We start from the raw sequence: 21,051 nt of genomic DNA on the forward strand, positions 1-21,051 counted from the left end.
TGAAGAAAATACCTAATTAAAAAAAAAAAAAAGAGGAGAGGCAAGCCATTCTTTGCAGACTTTGATCTTACAACTCTGTAAGAAAAAAGAAAACTATTCTGGTGTCCTACTGTGGGAATAAATTCACTCTTTCCTGTCTTCTTTTTCTACCAAAATGAATAAATGTGCTTAAAAGCCAAAACAAACAAACAAACCAACAAAGCTTATTTTAAAAACAATAAGAAAATAAAAGGCCTCACTGGCAGTGAGACCTGCCCGCCCCTGGCAGCACCCACACCCCATGTCACTGACAGTGAGACCTGCCCGCCCCTGGCAGCACCCACACCACATGTCACTGGCAGTGAGACCTGCCCGCCCCTGGCAGCACCCACACCCCATGTCACTGACAGTGAGACCTGCCCGCTCCTGGCAGCACCCACACTACATGTCACTGACAGTGAGACCTGCCCGCCCCTGGCAGCACCCACACTCCATGTCACTGACAGTGAGACCTGCCCGCCCCTGGCAGCACCCACACTGCATGTCACTGGCAGTGAGACCTGCCCGCCCCTGGCAGCACCCCACACTCCATGTCACTGGCAGTGAGACCTGCCCGCCCCTGGCAGCACCCCACACTACATGAAAGTGGGTGATAAAGATTGAAGAACCTCCATACAGTTTGCTTCAAACATGCCAAGCTAGCTCTGCCTCCCTTCAGACAGAATGCTGTCCAAGCTGTGGGCAGACAATGCAGGGAAGTCTACTGCCATGCTTTGCTAAGACAGGGCTAGCAGTCCTTCCTGACTCCTGCTTCACAAAAAGTCTGCCATTTATCCTGGGTCTAAAGCCTAGAGACGGTGCCGCAACACTGCAGAAGTGTGGTGGTGACTGTCCAGGGAGCTAACGACTGCTGTCAGTTCTACAGTTTTGTGAGCTGCTTGCTCTGCACTTCCTGTTTATGTGGCTAATATTCACCTGTCACAGGTTTTTGATGGGGTTGAAGACTAGATAGAGTCTCACCATTAACCTTAAGTTGTTTAGGATTTAAGAAAATGTTTAAAGGTCCAAAAAGATATTTATGGGTTGATAAACCCAAGTTATGATAGGAGATGATTTAAGTAGAGAAGTTTGAACTCACCACGGTGGGGTAGAGAGTGGAATACTTTCTCCAAGTTTGCTAAATGCATTTGGACTGGACATTGTGAATGTAATCTTACCTGATAGTTTTCATAATTCGTTTTTTGTTTGTTTGTTTGTTTGAGACAGGGTTTCTCTATGTAGCCCTGGCTGTCCTGGAACTCATTCTGTAGACCAGGGTGGCCTTGAACTCAGAAATCCGCCTGTCTCTGCCTCCCAAGTGCTGGGATTAAAGGCATAATTGTTCTTATTATATGCAGCTTATTGAAGTTAGAGAAAGAGACTTTTATTGTACTAAAAGGGGGAGATGTAGGGCTAATCTCCTGTGTACTGTGTGGAAGCACCACCTGTCTATACAAAGCCGATGGTCAATAAGCTGAGGCAGGATTAGAAGGCGGGACTTCCAGTGGAGAGAGAGCCAGGCAGGTGGCTTTCTCACCACTGGAACACGGAGGACATGGGCACAAGAAGCTGAGGAGAGGAAGCCAGCCACGAGGTGGAACTCAGGTTAGAATAAACGGGATATTAACTTAAGAGTTAGCTGGGGAACGAGCTAGCTTATGGCCTAGGCATTTATTATTAATGTTAAGCCTTTGAGTTATTTGGGAACTGGGGCACAGGTGGAAAAGCTCGCGGTTATAAGCTGATCTCGTCTCCTTGTGGAAGGAGGCTGGGATGACAGATTTTGCAATGCGTGTGGACTTTCCATCCTTTCTGGAGACTGAATTTACATGGAAGGCTTCCCACCACGCCCTTTGTTCACAGGGCCAGTTCCCTAGCCTGTTTTTAAAAATTGTCTTAAAATATTTTTCATTTTTAGTTGTTTATTTAATCTTGAGGAAACACTTTTCCCAAGATGGGCCGGCTCACTTACACTGAAGACAGTACCCTCTATCCACCTCCAGAGTGCTTGGTGCACAACTGTTACTCCTGGCTCTATTTTTTTCTAAATCTGTAAAATACACTCTTTACTTCAAATGCTAGAGACATGGCTCAGTGGTTTAGAGCACCAGCTGCTCTTCCAGAGGACTTGGGTTTAATTCCCAGCACCCACATGGCATCTCGCAACCATCTGTAACTCCAGTGCCAGGGGATCTGATGCCCTCTTCTAGCCTCCCTAAGCACCAGGCACACACTAGGTGCCTTGCATGCAGGCAAAACATCCACACGTATAGAAATGAACTAAAATATTTACGGAGCGGGAGAGATGGACGCGTGTTGCTTTTTTGGAGGACCCAGATTGATCCCCAGCACCACCCGGGGGTTCACAATCACCTAAAATTCCAGTTCCAGGGCATTCAATGTCACGTTCAGACCTCTGAGGGCACCAGGCTGGCACATATACACTTACATATAAGCAGGTAAAACACTCAGCCCATACAATTAAATGATTTAAACTTTCACTTCTGCGTGGCACGGTGTGTGCATGCCTTTGATCCAGCCCTGAGGGGGCAGGGGCAGGGAGATCTCTTGTGAGTTTGAGACTGGCTAGGACTACATAGTAAGATAATTTTTATTTATTTATTTACTTCAGAGAGTTTGCTTGACATGAAGCCAGGCACCAGTCAGCACCGAGAAGGCTTATTGTTTGAATTATTTAGTGTTAAGGGACTTGGAGAGTACAGAAAGACATGGAGTGGAAGGAAAGGCACCGAGACTGCTTTGGGGGCTTTCTGCAGTTAGACTACCAGGCACCAGCCTGGCATGGACTAGCAGGACTCAGAGCTTCAGTGGCCCTGCCCAGGCCTGGGATTGCAGCTGTCCATGGGTGGGACAGCAAGCTCTCCCTTCTGTCTCTGCACAAATGAACTGTCAAAGCCAAATGGTATGAAGCTCGGGATGACGGGTGCTCCTCAGGGGCAGTGAGTATAATTAAGGGGGCTCTTAATTTGGTCATAAACACAGTCCACAGGAACAAAGAATGCTAGTGGTTGCCTGATGCTAAGGGAGTTGGAGAAATGGGTAGTAGACCACTAATGGCTATAAGGGGGGGAGGGGTCTGGAAAGATGGCTCAGTGGTTAAGAGCACTGTCTGCTCTTCCAGAGGACACGGGTCCAATCACCACTTTAAATGTTTTATTTAATGTGCACTGGTGTTTTGCTTGCATGTATGTCTGTGGGAGGTTGTCGAATCCCCTGGAACTGGAGTTACAGATGGTCATGAGCTGCCATGTGGGTGCTGGGAATTGAACCTGGATCCTCTGGAAGAGCAGCCAGTGCTCTTAACAGCTGAGCCATCTCTCCAGCCCCTCCAGTTCCGACTTTAGGAGCCCCCCTCCCTCCCTCTCTAAGATTGAGGGCACCGTTTTCCTACTCTGTATGTAGCTGCTGCCCTGTGGTCTCACACACCACTGGCTCTAAGTTGATTCTGTAGCCAGCCAGGGGCATCCCCCGGATCTCTGATGTTCAGAAAAACTGGTTCATTCTTGTCAGGCCGGCACACAGGAGACGGAGCTTGAGTTTGAAGCCAGACTGTTGCACAGCGATACTGTATTTAAAAAAACAAATAACCAAAACCAAGAGGCAGGTGGATCTCCGAGTTCGAGGTCAGTCTGGTCTACAGCGAGAGGACAGCTAGCACCACACAGAGAAACAACAAAATAAATACGTACAGGAAGGACGGAAGTGGCCAACAGGAACCACCAAATCGCACCCCAAAGAAAGAGATAACGTGAAAAGCGAATCGTGTATCCACTTGCCAAGTACTGGAAACCGCAACTTGGACTGTTAATAAAACACAAGAGAGAAAAATACCGGGTAACCGTAGCCTGTCTCTACGTGAACCCGCAGGCTGCGGGCTGCTAGCTTTCGCGCTGCGCACCCTGCTGACTCTCGAGGTTTCGCAGCTAACCTTGCGGATACCAGACGGTTCGGACCGCGCAGGCGTCGCCAGGAGCGCGCGACCTTCAACCCCGCGCAAGCGCAAAGGGAGGCCGCCCTCAAAAACCTGACCGTTAGGGCGGCCGGAGCCGCACTGCGCAGGCGCCGCTTTCGGCACCATGGCGGCCGCCTTGCTGCTGCTTCGCGGGCTCCGCCCCGGCCCGGAGCCCCGGCCCCGACGGCTGTGGGGCCTGCTCTCAGGCAGGGGCCCAGGCCTCTCGTCCGGGGCTGGGGCCAGGCGGCCGTACGCGGCCCGCGGGACTCCGGTTGGCCCGGCTGCGGCTGGAGGCCACGCGCCTCAGGTAACCCGCTCGGAGCCCGGCGGCGGCGGGTGTGGCGGGTCGGTCCGCGCCGACCGGAAGTGCGCCTGCACCTCGCTCTTCCGCAGGAGGATGGCTGCTGTGGGCTCCCCGGGACGGGAGGCAGCATCTGCCTCGGGTGGTTCGTCTCTCCCTGGCGTGTGTGAGAGAGACGCCCTGTATCACTGTCCCTGGCGGCTTCAAACTGAGTCCTGGTCACCCGTGCCTTTCCGTCCTCTTCTTTCTGGTCTGGAGGCAGGCGTTCATGTGTACTCGGAGCAGCCCTTGGACTCCCGATCCTTTTGCCCACATAGGTGGTGCACACTTGCAATTTCAGTATTTGCTGGTAGGACGAGGCCAGGAAGATTGTGAATTGGAGACTCAAACTGGGCTGTGGGTGAAAGTTAATTGACTTTTGTTTCTTCGGTTTTTTTGTTTTGTTTTGTGGCTGAGTCCAGTGAAATTCATTGATGGAGTTGATTGACACTTTCCCTTGGCCCCTCCCCTTCTTGGGAGGCAGTTCTAGGATGGAAACCGAGGAGGGAGAGATTCTCAATACACAGTTGAAGATGACTTTGAACTTTTGATGCTCCTGCATCCCCTCCCAAGTGCTGGGATTACATGCATGCGCCACTGTACCCAGTTTTAAGGAGGTACTGGGGATCAAATCCATAGCTTTCTGCATGCTAGGCAAGGACTTTGATTAGGCCTGTGTTGTTGTGGTATATGGTCTTAGTGTTACCTCGGTCTTTTTCTCTTTTTACAGAGTTTGCTATTGCGAATACTGACCCCTAGCTTTGAAGGTATTAGCGGATTGTTACTGAAACAGCATATAGTTCCAAATGCAGTCAGACTGTGGCCGCTTTCAGGTGTGTATGCATTGCATGGTCCATTACTGAGGGACACAGGTTTTACTGTAGTCCTATAAGAGCATAGTGGAAGAGGACAAAACCAAACAAACCAGGTCTTACATGCCTGTAATCTCAGCACTAAAACAGGGGCTGCCAGTTGGAGGTCAGGCAGAACTAGCTAGTGAAACCCTGCTGGCCCCCTGCTCACCCCCACCCCCCACCCAAAAAAACAAAAGGTTTTATGTTGTCTGAGAGCACAGCACTTGCTGCAGTGAGCAGGGCTCGCTGTGATGTTCAGTAGAGTAGCCTAGGAGCAGAAGGCCATGCTGTGTGTGCAGCAGCATCCACCATCTCAGGCTGTGTGCATGCACTCTAGTCTAAGAGTGGAGGCTCCTTGGCAGGTGACAAGTGACATAGGAGAACGTCACTAGTTAGACACTGACCAGAAGACTAGGAACACCCAGCCACTAAGAGTACCTTTGATTCTTTTAAAAAACAAAACACCTGAACTTGTGACCCTCTTCAGTCCTGAGGTTACAGGTATGTACCACTCTGTCCAGTGTTATGTGAAGCTAGGGATTGAACTCAGGACTTTGGGCATGGTAAGCAAGTACTCTAACAACTAAGCTATATTTTCATTGTAACCTTTGGTTCTTTGTGCTGTGAGCTATGTTAGCCCTGTTATGGATAATCTGAAGTGAAATGTATAGCTAGGGGCTGTGAGCACTCCTTGATCATCCTGCCTGTCCCTTCCCAATGGGAGCACGTGAGACCCCACTCCTCACCTGGGGGTTGCAGACTGGTTTGTTTGGTTTTGTTTTCTTGAAACAAGGCATTAATTTGCAGTCCAGCCTGGCCTTGAACTTAGAATCCTCCTGTTCTCACCCTCCAGGTGCTGGGATTACAGGTATGTGCTACCAGGCCTAGACTTCTCTTTGCTCACTTTAAGTGTTTTATTTTGTTTCCCCGCCCCCCACCCCGTGTGTGTGTGTGTGTGTGTGTGTGTGTGTGTGTGTGTGTCAGAGAGAGACACAGAGACAGAGACAGACAGAGACACAGAGAGAGAGACAGAGAGAGAGAGAGACAGACAGACAGAAAGAGAGAGAGAGCGTGAGCACACAGAGTGCAGGGATACTCCCTGTGGGTTCTAGGAATTAAATTGAGGTCATGAAGCTTGGCAGAAAGTCCCTCTGCATCTTGAACCATGTTATTAGCCCTCATTTACAAAATCTAAGTGGTGTGGCCTAGTGAGATGGCTCAGCAGTTAAGAGCTACTTTTCCAGAGGAACCAGGTTTGGTTCCCAGAACCCATATGGCAGCTCACAACCATCTGTAATGCCTACTCCAGAGGATCCAACCCCTTTTTCTGGCCTTCACGAGTGCTGCACACACAGTATACAGCCGTACGTGCAAAACACCCACATATGAAAATCACTTTATCTTAAAAAATAAATAAAACATTAAGTTCCATTGTTGTTGCTGTTGTTCTTTCTGGATTGCTTTTTAAAACAAACAAGTTATTTAATTATTAGGAGACAGGGTTTCTCTGTGTAGCCCTGGCTGTTCTGGAACTCTGTAGACCAGGCTGTCCTCAAACTCAGGTCTTGCCTCTGCCCCCCAATGCTGGGATTAAAATTCTACAGACCCTCTGCTTTAGCTCAAAGGACATTCGGGTTTGTTGCCCAGTTGGAATGAGGAACAGTGGAATGCCTCGACCCTAACTTGAAGGGAACAGCCTGTGTTGGCAGTGGGCTCACCTGCTGAGTTTCATTTGAATTTCTTCCCCTGCTCTGTGACTGATGTAAATCGGACACATAATACACCTCTCCTGCCAGAACTTCAGTGTTGACTTCTAGCGGGAGGAAGGCAGTTTTGCTTCTGATTGTTTGTTTTTGAGTCAGGGTTTCTTATGTAGCCCTGGCTGCCCTAGAACTCACTCTGTAGACCAGGCTGGCCTTGAACTCACAGAGATCTGCCTGCCTCTGCCTTCCAAGTGCTGGGATTGAAGGCGTGTGATACCACACCTGACAAGCTGCTAAAGTCTTTATGAAGAAAACTAGACTTGGGGCTGGAACTGTGGCTCATAGGTTAAGAACATCTACTCCTCTCCAGAAGAGCTGAGTTTAGTTCCCAGCACCCACTTGGGGCAGCTCACAACAGTCTGGGACTCTGGATTCTGACTTCCATAGGAATAGGCGTGTATGATACACATACAAGCAGGCAGGCGAAACACTCAGAAAAAAAATTGGTTTTAGTTTTTTTAATCAATTTTTAATTTTTTGTTCATTTGGGTTGTTTTTTTTTTTTTTTTATCTGGAATGGGGTTTCTCTATCTCCTTGGCTGTCCTGGGACTTGCTTTGTAGACCAGGCTGGCCTCAAACTCAAGAGATCTGCCTGCCTCTGAGTCCCAAGTGCTAAAAGCATATGCTACCACACCTGGCTAAAACTATTTATTTATTTTAAGAAGAAACAGACTTGATGCCGTGGTGACTTTTCTCTCTGATCTGTTGAGACTTTGGACAAACCCAGGCCTTTCCTGGTGTGCGTGCCACCTTCTGCCAGCCTGTCCTTGGCAATGGCAAGGGGGCTGCTGCTGTTACCACAGATGCCAACACCATTGTGTCATGTATCTGTATAAACTCAAAGCAGATTTACATCATTCTCTGTTCACGCATGATATTTTCAAACTTATGTCTGTAACTTGTGTGTGTGTGTGTTTAGGGATTAAACCCAGCACGTATTCTACCACTGACCTACATCCTGTAATTTTTTTTTCTCTCAGAGAAGACAATTTTAAAAAAATATTTTTTGTTTTTGTTTCCTTTTTGGAGACAGTCTCTTTTTTTTTGTTTGTTTGTTTTTTGTTTTGTTTTTTTTTTTTTTTTGAGACAGGGTTTCTCTGTGTAGCCCTGGCTGTCCTGGAAGTCACTCTGTAGGCCAGGCTGGCCTCGAACTCAGAAATTTGCCTGTCTCTGCCTCCCAAGTGCTGGGATTAAAGGCATGCACCACCACTGCCCGGCTGGAGACAGTCTCATGTAGCTCAGTACAACTTATTTTGTAGCCCACATGGCCTTGAATTTAAGCCTCAGTCTCTGCCTCAGCCCTCAGAGTGCTATGTTACAGGCATGGGTTACTGTACCTGGCTAGCCAGCTTGTTGTTTTATCGTAAAACATTTTCTAGGCTTACTTATTTTACGTATGTAAGTGTTTTTGCCTCTATGTTTGTGTGTGTACCACATGTGTGCCTGCTGCCCTGAGCAGGCAGAAGAGGGTGTTGGATCCCCTGGGTCTGAAGTTACAGATGCATAACCGTAAGCACCTATGTGGGTGCTGGTAACTGAACCCAGGCCTTGTGCAAAAGTAACAAGTGCTCTTAATTACTGAGTCATCTCTCCAGCCCCTATTTAAAGATTTAAAACTCTGTGTGTGTGTGTGTGTGTGTGTGTGTGTGTGTGTGTGTGTGTGTGTGTGTATCCGTATCCAGGTGCCCACAGAGGCCTGAAGAAGGTGTTGGATTTTTTTTTTTGGAGCTAGAGTTACAGGTGGCTGTGATCTGCCAAACTTGGTGTCCTCTTGCAAGAGAAGTATGTTCCAGCCGCTAGCTATCCAGTTTAAATAGCAAAGATACTTGTCTCTAATCATTAATAAATAGTTCATTATTCTATCATGAGCAGACACTGTAATAGTGTCGATGCATAGAAGGGAATGCTGTAATATCTCCGATGCAGCGACTCTGAGAGCAGAGCTTTGAGTTTCCGTTGTGATGTTATTTGTGGACCACTTTCTCGTGCAACTTGATTATTTTTTTTTCTTATAGGTAGCACTTTGTATTTTAACACCTCAAGGATGAAGCAGAAGAATAAAGACAATGATAAACCCAAAGGCAAGACCCCTGAAGATGATGAAGGTATGCATGCCTTGTGCTCCAGTGCGCCTGCTCCTCTTGTGTCTCCTGTGCTCTCCTCTTAGCAGGGCGAGGCTTATTAAGAAAGGCACAGTTGATCACTGTCCCCATGTGAACTGCCCTACTTTTGTGATTATTGGGTCCTTTGTTCTGTTTTAGAGATGCCTCTGTGGCCCGACTTCTGCGGCCCTGTTTTAATAAAGTTTTTAATTTAAAAAATTTTATAAATTTTATGGCATTTGTGGTTTGTGTGCATCTATATCTGTGTGAAGATGTTGGATCCCCTGGTACTTGAATTCCAGCAGTTGTGAGCTGCCATGTGGGTGCTGGGAATTGAACCTTAGTCCTCTGGAAGAGGAGCCAGTGCTCTTAACCACTGAGCCATCTCTCTAGCCTCTTGTTTTGATTTTTTAAAAATTTTTTTATGTTTTTGTTTATTTTTTGAGAATTTTATACTATATATATATGTGTATGTGTATATATTTATACACATACATATATAGTATAAAATGTATATATGTATATATATATATACACACACACATATACACATATATATTTATAATTTATTTTTATTTTATGATCATCAATCAATCGGTGCTTGCCTGCATGTATCTGTGTGAATACATCAGATTCCACAGAGCTGGAGTTACAGACAGTTGTGAGCTGCCGTGTTGGTGCTGGGAATGGAATCTCCGGCCTCTGGAAGAACAGCCAGTGTTCTTAACCACTGAACCATCTTTCCAGCCCCAGTACAAAGTATTTTTGGTCATAGTCTTTCCTTTTCCCCAATTCTTCCTCGGTCCTCCCTCCTATCTATCCAACTTCATGTTCTTTCTCTCTTTTAAAGCAGAACACACACATAGTTTGTCCTGGGTTGGCTGACTTCCCAGGCCTGGCCCAGCCCTGGCGTGTGGCTTATACCCGGCCACTCCCTGGGGAGACTGATTTCCCTCTGCAGCAGCTATGCATTGCAGATAGGGTCTTGACTAGGAGTGGGAATCTGTGCCACTTCTCTTTCACTAAGATTGTTTTTGTTTTGTTTGCTGTTGTTTTAGACAAGACCTTACTGTGTATCCGTGCCTGCCCACTGTGCAGTCCAAGTGGGCTTAAAACTTGAAGCAGTTCTTTGGCCTCAGCCTCCTGAGTGCTGAGATTACAAAGCATTATATTCTGTATGATTCTCCATTTTAGCAGTACTGTCTCCTAAGATGAAGATAACTGAAATGATGACTAGATTAGAGGTTGTTAGACGGGTGAGGAGTTGGGGGAAAGGGCCACATGAGGGTGTCTTCATGAGGAGGCTCAGCTTTACACAACTGGGTATGTGAACACAACTGTGTTTCAGACATAGGTGTTTCATCTTAGTGGCTGTCTCTCCAGCCTGTCCCTGGCAGTTTTTGAACTCACTATGTAGTTGAGGATGATATATATGCATTTTTTATTTTATGTGCATCAGTGTCTGCCTGCACGCATATCTGTGTGGGAATGTTGGGCACCCTGGAACTATAATTACAAACAGTTGTGAGCTGCCATGTGGGTACTGGGAATTGAACCTGTGTCTCCTAGAAGAGCAACCAGTGCTTAACTATTAAACCAACTCTCCCAACTCATGAGCCTCTTCTTCCACTCCTAAGTGCTGGGCTTGCAGCTAAATGCAGCCATGTCTGACTTTGATTGATTTTTTTTTATATTACTTATTATTATTTTAAGACAGAATTTCACTGTGTAGTTCTGGTTGGCCTGGAACATACTGTGTAGACCAGGCTCACAGAGATCCACCTGCATCAGTACTCCAGAGAGCTGGGATTAAAGGTGTGTGCCACCACACCTGGCTCTGTTATGGTATTTTGGTATTTTTTACTGTGTAACCAAGGATTTCTTTAACTCCTGATTTTCTGCTCACCACCTCCCAATTACTGGCATTACAGGAATGTGTTACTGATAAATATTTCATCTTTAATTATTGCATATGGGTGTTTTGTCTGCTGTCTGTCAGTGTACCCTGGGCATGCAGTGCCAGAAGTGGATGCAGACCTGGAACTGGAGTAGCATGGTTGTGAGCGGCCACATGGTGCTGCGTCCTCGGAAGCACAGCCCATGCTGTGAGCCACTGAACCGTGTCTCTAGACTGTATTCTACATTTTATTATTTTTATTTGTGTCTGATGGGGCAGGGGCATGCATGGCACAGTGTGCTTGGAGAAATTGGAAAACAGCTATGGGAGTTGGTTCTGTCCATCCAGCTTGTGGGTCCAGGTCGCGAGGCTTTGCAGCAAATGCCCTGACTTGCTGAGCTTTCTTGCTAACCCTGGAGTTATCTGTGTGTGAGAGAGAATGCGTGTGAAGCATATGTGATTGTGAGTTTTGGTTTTTGGTTTGTTTTTAGAGACAGGTCTTACTATGTAGCTCTTGTTGGCCAGAACACACATAGATCCATTTGTCTCTTCCTCCCAAGTGTTGGTATTATTCATGTACCTGTGTATGCAGCTGCTGAGAGTAAAGAGCCTTTGATCCTTCTGCCTCTGCCTACTAAGTGCTGGGATTAAAGGTCTGTACCACTACACTTGATATCAGTTTATTTTTAAATATTACTCATTTCAATAAATGAGTTTGTGTAGAGAGAGAATTGTACTCTTCAGTGGATGAGGAAGATATTAACTTTGGGGGCAGATGGGAGCAAGTCCTAGCTATGCCTGACAGCCCCCATCTGCTGCAGGTGCTGTGTTGGTCTGTAGCTCACAGCATACACTTCACTGCCTGTGCCTACAACTTTTCTGGACTTGAAGTGCAGCCTTCTCTACAAGGCAACAGCATGGTGTTCCTAGGAAGACTTTTGACTTTAAAAGTTATTACATGCCATTAGCAGTGGGACCACTACTTCCTCGGAAGTGATTTCAGGGAATAAAGTCCCAGTGCCTGCAGACAGCACATGGGTAGCATTTGTCAAATGTATCTCTCCTTTGGCGGTGGAGTGAAATGGGGTCTCTCTGTGTACTGCTGGCTGTCCTGGAGCTCTCTGTGTAGACCAGGATGGCTTTGAACTCATAGAGATCATCTTGCCTCTGTCTCCAAGTGCTGGGATTAAAGGTGTGCTCCACCATGCAAGGGCTAGGGTAACTTGAAAAAAAACAAGTTACCCGGGATTCATTAGGACACAGACCCTTCCCTCTGGTCCTGAGTGTTCCTAAGGAGGGAGAGAGAAGTGAGAGCCTGCCCGTGTGAGCCCACGTGAGCCCGTGTGTGCCTGACTCCTGATGGCCTTCTCCTCCCGGTGTTCCCTGCAGAAGAGAAGAGACGAAAAGAGCGGGAAGACCAGATGTACCGAGAGAGGCTGCGCACCCTGTTCATCATTGCTCTTGTCATGAGCCTGCTGAACTCCCTCAGTACAAGTGGGGGCAGTATTTCCTGGGCTGACTTTGTCAACGAGATGCTGGCTAAAGGCGAGGTGCAGCGTGTGCAGGTGGTGCCCGAGAGTGATGTGGTGGAAGTCTATCTGCATCCTGGAGCTGTGGTGTTTGGGCGGCCTGTGAGTCGGGGTGAATACATTGGAAAGACTGGGAAAATTGGGAGTGTCCCCTTTTTTCTTCTCCTCCTCCTCCTTCTTCTTCTTGTTTTTGTTTGTTTGTTTGTTTGTTTGAGACAGGGTTTCTCTATGTAGCCCTTGCTGTCCTGTAACTCACTGTGTAGACCAGGCTGGCCTCGAACTCAGAAATCTGTCTGCCTCTGCCTCTCATGTGCTGGGATTAAAGGTGTGCGCTACCACTGCCTGGCAAGTGTCCCCTCTTCAATCAGACCATTCAACGTGGGCTTGTCTGGTTGTCTTGAATAAGATGTGTACAGAATAGGGTTTGCTGCAGGGTTTGGGCTGTGCCTGTTAAGGTGGACCTTAAGGAAGGTAGTCAGAGGATTGCGTGGCTTGAAAGACAGCTCTGATGGCGGCTCAGCGTGGAAGAGATGAAAATAAGCGAGAATTGATTCCAAACAGTATCTGCCTGATATTCGGGGTAAGGAAATGAGACCACCTGCAGCCCTAAAGTGGTGCTGGGCTAATCTGGGCATGTGCAGGACTGGCAGGGAAGTCAGAAGGGAGGAGCTTTGTCTCAGGTCCCGAGGGTCTGGGAGAGCTGAGGTGGCAAGGAGCTGCTGTAAGTAGTTCTTTTTTTTTTTTTTTTTTTTTTTGGTTTTTTTGAGACAGGGTTTCTCTGTGTAGCTCTGGCTGTCCTGGAACTCACTTTGTAGACCAGGCTGGCCTCAAACTCAGAAATCCACCTGCCTCTGCCTCCCTAGTGCTGGGATTAAAGAAAGGCGTGCGCCACCACACCCGGCGAGACATAGTTCTTAAGGGGATGGTCGGTAGGGATGGATGCAAAATAGATGATGAGCTGTCAGTCTGAGGCCTGCTGACCCCACAGTCAGCTCTGCCCTTTGAGGGTTATGAGACACACACACACACACACACACACACACACACTGGGGAGGGTTTAGAACTCAGAACAGTAAGGCAGTAGGGGTTGTGCTCATAGCAGGCTATGAGCCCTGGAGGAGTATGGGATAGGGGAAGGATTCAGATCTGGCAGGAGGCTCCGTGTTAGAGAGCAGAGAAGTACCCCACCCCCAGGGTGAGAGTAGTCAGTTGAAGCTGTAGAGACTGACTTCAGAGGACAGCCAAAGTGAAGGTGAGTCTCACCATACTCTGCTTATGTTCCTAGAGTGACCTTCTTATGTCTCCCCCCAGTGCTGTAACCATTACTAAGTCCTGAAAGCTGTTGTCTCAAATACAATAAAAGATAGGATTCTTGTCCATCTTTCCTGGTTATTTCTGAGTGAGCCTTGAAACTATTTGAGTATAGGATTCATTAGGACTCTCTTTTTTGTTTGGCTTTTGTTTTTTAAAGCTAGAGCCTTAAATATTTGTATCTCTGGCTGGCCTGAACCTTTCTATGTAAAATCGGCTGTCTCTGCCTCCCAAGTTTTGACACTAAAGGTATGTGCTATCACATTTAGCCAGTGGACCCTGGATTTTTTTTCTTTTATCTCCTTCTCATGTTTTACTTGAGGTTGGGTGCAGGATAATGTACTGAGAGGTCACCCCGCTCTTACATGCTCATGTAGCCACATCACACTGCAGGCGCAGGCAGTATCTACTGACTGGAATGAGCCTGTTCTTCCAGCATAGTGTATCTTCTTTCAACAGACATGTTCTGTACCCCAAAAGGACAACTTGTGATTCTTCTTACCTGCATGTGGGTGGCGTGAATGTCATCTGGTCTAGCAAGTTCTGGTAGATCACTCTGTGGTGATAATTTAGAAGAATTGGGGACATGGGATCAACACACACAGTCAAATGAGCTAAATCCAGTAGCCACAAAGATGAAGGGACAGCAAAAGAAGCACCTCCTCCGAGGTTGAGCAGAGAGAGAGCAGAGGTGCACAGAGAGCTCTGCTTTGCTGGGGGGCCTGGGTGAGGTAGGCCCAGGAGGTCCAAGAGCACTGCAGATGGATAATTAGGGTTTGGATAGAGACACTTTGTTCTTGAGTCTGGCGTGGTTAAGAGGGTCAGTTCGGCCCTTTGCCCTTGTGCAGCTGTGTGGGTGTTAGAATGGCTTGATGTTTGGGGAAAGCCAGGTCAAACATCTAGAATCCTGAAAGTATGACTGCCCCGTGCTCATCTACCAGGCAGAGGGAGGCAAGGCAAACGGTGGCTGAGATATGTAACTGCCTCGGCTGAGATATGTAACTGCCTCCCGGCTGACGCCTGCACCAGTTCACCCTGAGCATGGCAGTGTGAAGACTTCTCTGCGGCAATAGGGCTGGCACCCATCATCAGTTGTTGGCTCAAGTCAAGTCCGGAAGTGCATTAGAACTTGAGCTCTCGCTGGGCAGTGGTAGCGCACGCTTTTAATCCCAGCACTCGGGAGGCAGAGGCTGGCGGATTTCTGAGTTCGAGGCCAGCCTGGTCTACAGAGTGAGTTCCAGGACAGCCAGGACTACACAGAGAAACTGGAAACAGCAGGGTGGTTCATTCAGGAGGATTTTGAATTCAAGGCCACCCTGGGTTACACAACCAAATTATTGTATCACAAAACAACAATAGTGAAACCTGAGACTGGTGACCTTGATTGGCCTTGGGGATGATTGTGACTTCTGTAGGTGCCTGTCCCTGTGGGGAGTCCCGTGTGGCAGGGCAAAGGGTTACTTAGTGCAAAGCATTTCCCTCAGAAAAGGTATCTCCCGAGGTTAGGCTGTGCCTGAGAAAACGAGAACTTGTTAGGCATGGAAGTCCATTCTACCAAATGTCCTCTTTGGACCACTGTTGTCACGTAGTGTGCCAGTGCTGAGTGCTGACCTTTCGCCCTCTCTCTGCCCACTCTCCTTTTGGCCCTCAGCGGCTGGCCCTGATGTATCGGATGCAGGTTGCAAACATCGACAAATTTGAAGAGAAGCTTCGAGCAGCCGAAGATGAACTGAACATTGAGAGCAAGGACAGGATTCCCGTGTCCTACAAGCGGACAGGATTCTTTGGGAAGTATGTTAGTTGTTCTGTGGACTTGACCTGACCCAGCTTGACGCTGCCCTCGCTGATGGTTGACTGTGTCCCCGGGGAAGTTTCTGACAGTGTGAGAGTGCAGGATGGCTGTGCAGGTTGCTGGAACTTTTGCTGTCTTTAGCTGTTGGTGGGAGTTCTTAACTAAGCACACTGGGGTTGCTGTTTTCTACAGAGGAAAACAGAACAGAAGGGATAGAAAGGCCGATAGTAAATAGAAATTCTTTTGGAGGCATCTTAGCACTGTTTGGTATATTGTGAGTCCACGAAACCTATAGGTGTTGGCTAAAGCAACAAGGATGGAAGCCTGTGTTTAAAGCGAAGTTTACTGTGGGTTTATGACCTGAGATGTGGCAATCCAGTATCTAGCAAGCACGCCTTTGAAAATGACTTCCTCTAATCTGCACAGTCCAGATGCCGAGACCTCCCACCCTGAGGCTGTCTGGTTTATTGTTAGGTGACAGGGAGGTACAGGGCAGGGCACAGTTCCAGGGCACAGTGGCCCTCCTCTTCATAGAACTTAATTCTGTCAAGTCTTTTTTGGTTTTGGTCGAAATGGCAAAATATGATCTGTTGGCCATAGGAGAACCTGCTTTGTTGGGCATTGTCACATAGCAGAACAGAATGTACATTCAATCTAAACACTTGAAAACCTGTGTGGAAGAGGAAAGTCGATCACAGTGGGACAGGAAAGCATGTCTGCTTTTTGCCTTGGCCTCAGACTCGGAGGTCCTGGCTGCTAAGGCTCTGATCCATCAGTTTTCTGATAATGACTTCCAACCCCATAACTGCCTTTTCTTTTTACCCAGTGCCCTCTACGCCCTGGGGATGACAGCCGTGGGCTTGGCCATCCTGTGGTATGTTTTCAGACTGGCGGGGATGACCGGAAGGGAAGGCGGATTCAGTGCTTTTGTAAGTTGTGTGTTGGTGTAAGAGCTTGAATCCTTCCCGAGAGTCCATGGAAAAGTCCCCAGGGTGCCTTAGACTCAGATCCTCCTATCTCTGCTTCCAGAGTGGTGGGATTAAAGACGTGTGCCACTTCCAACCGGGGAAAATGAGCTTTTTACAGTGGCTAGATAGAAGCCGTGACCACCAGCTGTCTCTCATGCTCGGCTGACTGGAGAGTGGGATAACCAGTGTTACACTTTCTGACATGGGGGCCACTGAGCCCGCTCTGCATAGAGAACTGTGTTCTGTGTCCCTGATCAGCTGGGAGGTGGGGCTGGGTTGTTTTTTTTTTCCTCTCCCTCTCTCCTTAGTTTCTCTTATTAGCCAATAAGAGAAACATTAAAATTTGCTTAAAGAGCTGGGTAGTAGTGGCGCATGCCTTTAATCCCAGCACTTGAGAGGCAGAGGCAGGCCTGGTCTACAAAGTGAGCTCCAGGATAGCCAGGGCTACACAGAGAAACCCTGTCTCGAAAAACAAAAAAAAAACAAAAAAAAAAAAAATTTTTTTTTTTTTGCTTAAAGAATAGCCACTACATAGGAAGACTCCCTCCCCCCTCGGGCTGTATCTTAGAAAGTGTACTTTTCACCCCAGGGCTTCTCCATCTCCCCGGCTTGGCTGGGGCTTAGGAGGATCCTTCCCACCCGGGAGTGACTCTGGGTTTTCACAGAGTACAAGCATATTTCTGTCTCCTTAGCTAAGAATACTTTTCCTTCTTGGGTGGTGTTGGTAATTAGCCCTGGAGCCTTGTACATGCTAGGTGGATGCTCTGCCACTGGGCTGTGCTCCTTACCCCAGGAGAGGTTTGTGTTTTCCTTTTCTCTCCCTCTCTCTCAAGACAAGATCTCACTATGCTGCCCTGCTGGCCTGGAACTCTGTATAGACCAGGCTAAAAGGAACTTAGAGAAGTCTACTTGCCTGCTAGGATTAAAGGCATGAGCCACCATGCCCAAAGAGAGTTTGTCTTTATTCATTTATCTTTTTAAAGTTTACTTTATGTGTGTGAGTGTTTTGCCTGCATGTATGGTTACCCCATGCATGCAGCGCCTCAGAGGCCAAAAGAGAGTGTCAAATCTCTTGGAATTCATCTGGAAGACAAACTTGTATAAGAAAATTGTTTCTATGTGGGTGCTAGTAATTGACGTAGTCTTCTGTAAGAAAGCCAGGTGTCCTTAACCTCTGACACATCTCTCCAGCTCTGATTTTATAAAGATAAATTGCTGCGTGACTTTCCTCCTAATATAAACAACACAAACCAAAGATTTCCCCTTGTGTGTTTGAAGCGGTCTGTGATCTGCATCATAACTGAGGGAGTAGGCTTGTAGGCTGGTCCTCCTGGACTGTAAGAGGAAGCAGTTGTACCCAGGATGGATGTAGGGGTTTGTGTCAGGTCAGGCAGGTAGCAGCTTCCCTGTTTGCTAGGGATGCAGAGCTTCGTTCCCTGACTCTTTCTGCACAGAATCAGCTTAAGATGGCACGTTTCACCATTGTGGACGGGAAGACAGGGAAAGGAGTCAGCTTCCAAGATGTGGCAGGAATGCATGAAGCCAAGCTGGAAGTCCGAGAATTTGTGGATTATCTGAAGGTGAGTGAGACTTGTCTGTGCCGCCAGTGAGAGGTGAGTGCTGGTGACGTGTTGTGTCTTCTCTCCAAGGAGGAAGGCTGTGGTGAGCAGACACTTGGACTGAGACTGGAGTCCCATGGGTGGGATGGAATGGGCTAAGGGTGACTTTGTCCTCTCATGGGTACTGTAAGTATGTATGTATCTGTACCTGGGAAACCAACGGTGCCAGGACACAGCTGTCCGTCCATCAGAAGAGAAGAGTGTCAAGCCCACTTCAATTGGACCATCTTTTCTTTTGGAGCTGTGGCCCTATGAAGCTTTTTGCTTTTTTCTGGACGCACTGAAACTATAGCTGGTTCATGACTATCATAGGCTACTCTTCATGTAAGTCACTTAAACATTCTCCGTTAAATGCTGAGTCCTTAGTGTCGCATGTCTATTCCTGCCTAGAGCCCAGAGCGTTTCCTTCAGCTCGGTGCCAAGGTTCCAAAGGGTGCCCTGTTGCTGGGGCCCCCTGGCTGTGGGAAGACGCTGTTGGCCAAGGCAGTAGCCACGGAGGCTCAGGTGCCCTTTTTAGCAATGGCTGGCCCAGAGTTTGTGGAGGTGATTGGAGGTAGGTATGGGCTGAATGTGTGGGCAGGTTCGCTGGCCTAGTGCCTGGGATGGCTTTCCATATAGCCCTCCTTAACACGAGGAGCTGAGTGGAACAGAGAAGGACAAACAGCCCAAGTTAAAATAAGCTTTGGGCCAAGCAGAGTAGTGGTGATATACATGCCTTTAACCCAGCACTTGGGAGACAGAAACAAGCAGATCTCCAAGTTCAAGGCCAGCCTGGTTTACAGAGTGAGTTCCAGGACAGCCAGAGCTACACAGAGAAACCTGTCTTAAACCACAGAATAAGTGTTGGCCCACATCAACTTGGTGGTTATATGCCTTGATTCCCCTTTCACTTGTGGCTTGGGTAGCTAGGATAGCAAGATGCCAGCTACTTCTAGTTCATCTGAGAGAGTAGTCATTTAGATATAGTCAACTTTAGTGGAAGATTTTGCCAGGCTGTAACCCAAAAATAGGTTTTAATTTCCTTTATCTGTCTATCTTTTGACACTGTGTTCCCGCAGGCCTGGGAGCTGCCCGAGTGCGAAGCCTCTTCAAGGAGGCACGAGCCAGGGCCCCTTGCATAGTGTACATTGATGAGATCGATGCTGTGGGAAAGAAGCGCTCCACCTCCATGTCTGGGTTCTCCAACACGGAAGAGGAGCAGACCCTCAACCAGCTCCTGGTGGAGATGGACGGTCAGTGCTCAGCGTGCACCACTGGGTACTGTGTGTGCACCGGAAGAGACTATCACCCTCGTCAGAGGGACGGATCAGGTCACGGTTTCTCTTCTAGCTCCTAGGGCATCACTGGTAGGAGTATTATTTTTCCTTAGTCACTACTGTGTATTGCTGTTCACTCCTGCCTTCATGAGGACATTACACAGAGAATATTCTAGATGTTAACATCTAATAGCAAGTCACCTTAAGGATTATCTATCAATTTGCTACCTTTAAGAAAGTCTGCTTAGCCAGGTAATGGCAGCGCACGCCTTTAATCCCAGCACTTGGGAGGCAGAAGCAGGTGGATTTCTGAGTTCGAGGCTAGCCTGGTCTACAGAGTGAGTTCCAGGACAGCCAGGGCTACACAGAGAAACCCTGTCTCAAAAAAACAAAAAAGAAAGAAAGTCTGCTTAGCCCGATGGTGGTGGTGGCGCATGCCTTTAATCCCAGCATTTGGGAGGCAGAGGCAGGCAAATCTGAGTTTGATATCAGCCTGGTCTACAGAGTGAGTTCCAGGACAGCCAGGGTTAAATCAAACACATGGGAAACAAAACCGAACAAAACATATCAGCCTTGGGAGCTGGAGGTGGCTCAGTGGTTAAGATCACTTGTTGCCCTTACAGAGGGCCTGGGCTTGGTTTCCAGCATCTACATGATGGCTCACAAGCATCCATAACTCCAGTTCTGTGGCATCCAATGCCCTTGTAACCAGTGGGTCCCAGCACACAGGAGACACACGTGACATAATTGCAGGCAGAGCGTTCGTGCACGTAAGATAAGTGAGGGTAGGGATTCAGCTTCTCCCTTCCTTTTCTGTACTGGGAAGTAAGTCCAAGGCTCACACGCTGGCTTCATCTGCAGGGACATTCAGGAGCCAGGTCTGCTCAGAGGGAAGCTGGGACTGAGTGGACACAGCTGCCAGTGAGGCCTCCAGGCTGTGGCCCCTCAGTTTCTCTGTTGTGTGTCTCTCTGCCCTTGGAGGGGGCATTGAGCACGGTGTCGAGATTCTTGCATTTTAGAGGGGCCAATGTGAGACGCTGGGAAGGAGACCTCAGTGCTGTTGCTTTTCTTTGGAATGGAGAAGCCCAGTGGGAGCCCTCCTAGCTCTTTATTTTGAGCTATTTCTAGAAGACTCATTCCTTAAAAGATGTTTTTGAGAATTACATTAATACAGTTTATTTGTGTGGAAAGGAGTAGATGCCATGATGGGCGTGTAGTCAGAAGGCAACTCTTAATGAGCTGGTCTCTCCCTTTGGTCTCTCCCTTTGGTGCATGGGTCTTGGGGGTCAAACTCAAACCATCAGGCTTGGCCTAAGGGCATTTACCAGCTGAGCCATCTCTCTCTCTCTCTCTCTCTCTCTCTCTCTCTCTCTCTCTCCTCTTTTCCTTCTCTCTCCTTTTCCCTTTTTCTCCCTCTCTCTCTCTCCCTCCCTCCCTTCCTCCCTCCACTCCCTCTCTTTCCCTCTCTCTGTGTTTGATTTTATTTATTGTGAACATTTTTGTAGTTAAAAATATAAATTTGTCAATTATAACCTCATGGTTTTGTTTTTGTTTGTTTGCTTGTTTGTTTGTTTGCTTGTTTGTTTGTTTGTTTTTTGAGACAGGGTATCTCTGTGTAGCCCTGGCTG

General features: G+C 47.8%; 1 protein-coding gene across 3 annotated transcripts in view; it reads left to right on the plus strand.

Moving 5' to 3' along the window:
• The first annotated feature begins 4,096 nt into the window (after window positions 1-4,096).
• Window positions 4,097-21,051, plus strand: part of Spg7 (SPG7, paraplegin matrix AAA peptidase subunit) — a 32,253-nt gene continuing 15,298 nt past the window's right edge. For all 3 annotated transcript variants that reach the window (NR_157166.1, NM_153176.5, NM_001364435.1), the window contains exons 1-9: window positions 4,097-4,298; window positions 5,062-5,164; window positions 8,965-9,054; window positions 12,338-12,579; window positions 15,440-15,579; window positions 16,407-16,509; window positions 18,003-18,128; window positions 18,558-18,720; window positions 19,226-19,399. Coding sequence is in view for 2 of the 3 variants with exons in the window: in NM_153176.5 (NP_694816.3) it covers window positions 4,116-4,298; window positions 5,062-5,164; window positions 8,965-9,054; window positions 12,338-12,579; window positions 15,440-15,579; window positions 16,407-16,509; window positions 18,003-18,128; window positions 18,558-18,720; window positions 19,226-19,399 (1,324 nt within the window). In the remaining variant the exon portion in view is untranslated. The remainder of the gene's footprint in view (window positions 4,299-5,061; window positions 5,165-8,964; window positions 9,055-12,337; window positions 12,580-15,439; window positions 15,580-16,406; window positions 16,510-18,002; window positions 18,129-18,557; window positions 18,721-19,225; window positions 19,400-21,051) is intronic.

This window comes from Mus musculus, chromosome 8, assembly GCF_000001635.26.
Source record: "Mus musculus strain C57BL/6J chromosome 8, GRCm38.p6 C57BL/6J".
NCBI lineage: Eukaryota > Metazoa > Chordata > Mammalia > Rodentia > Muridae > Mus > Mus musculus.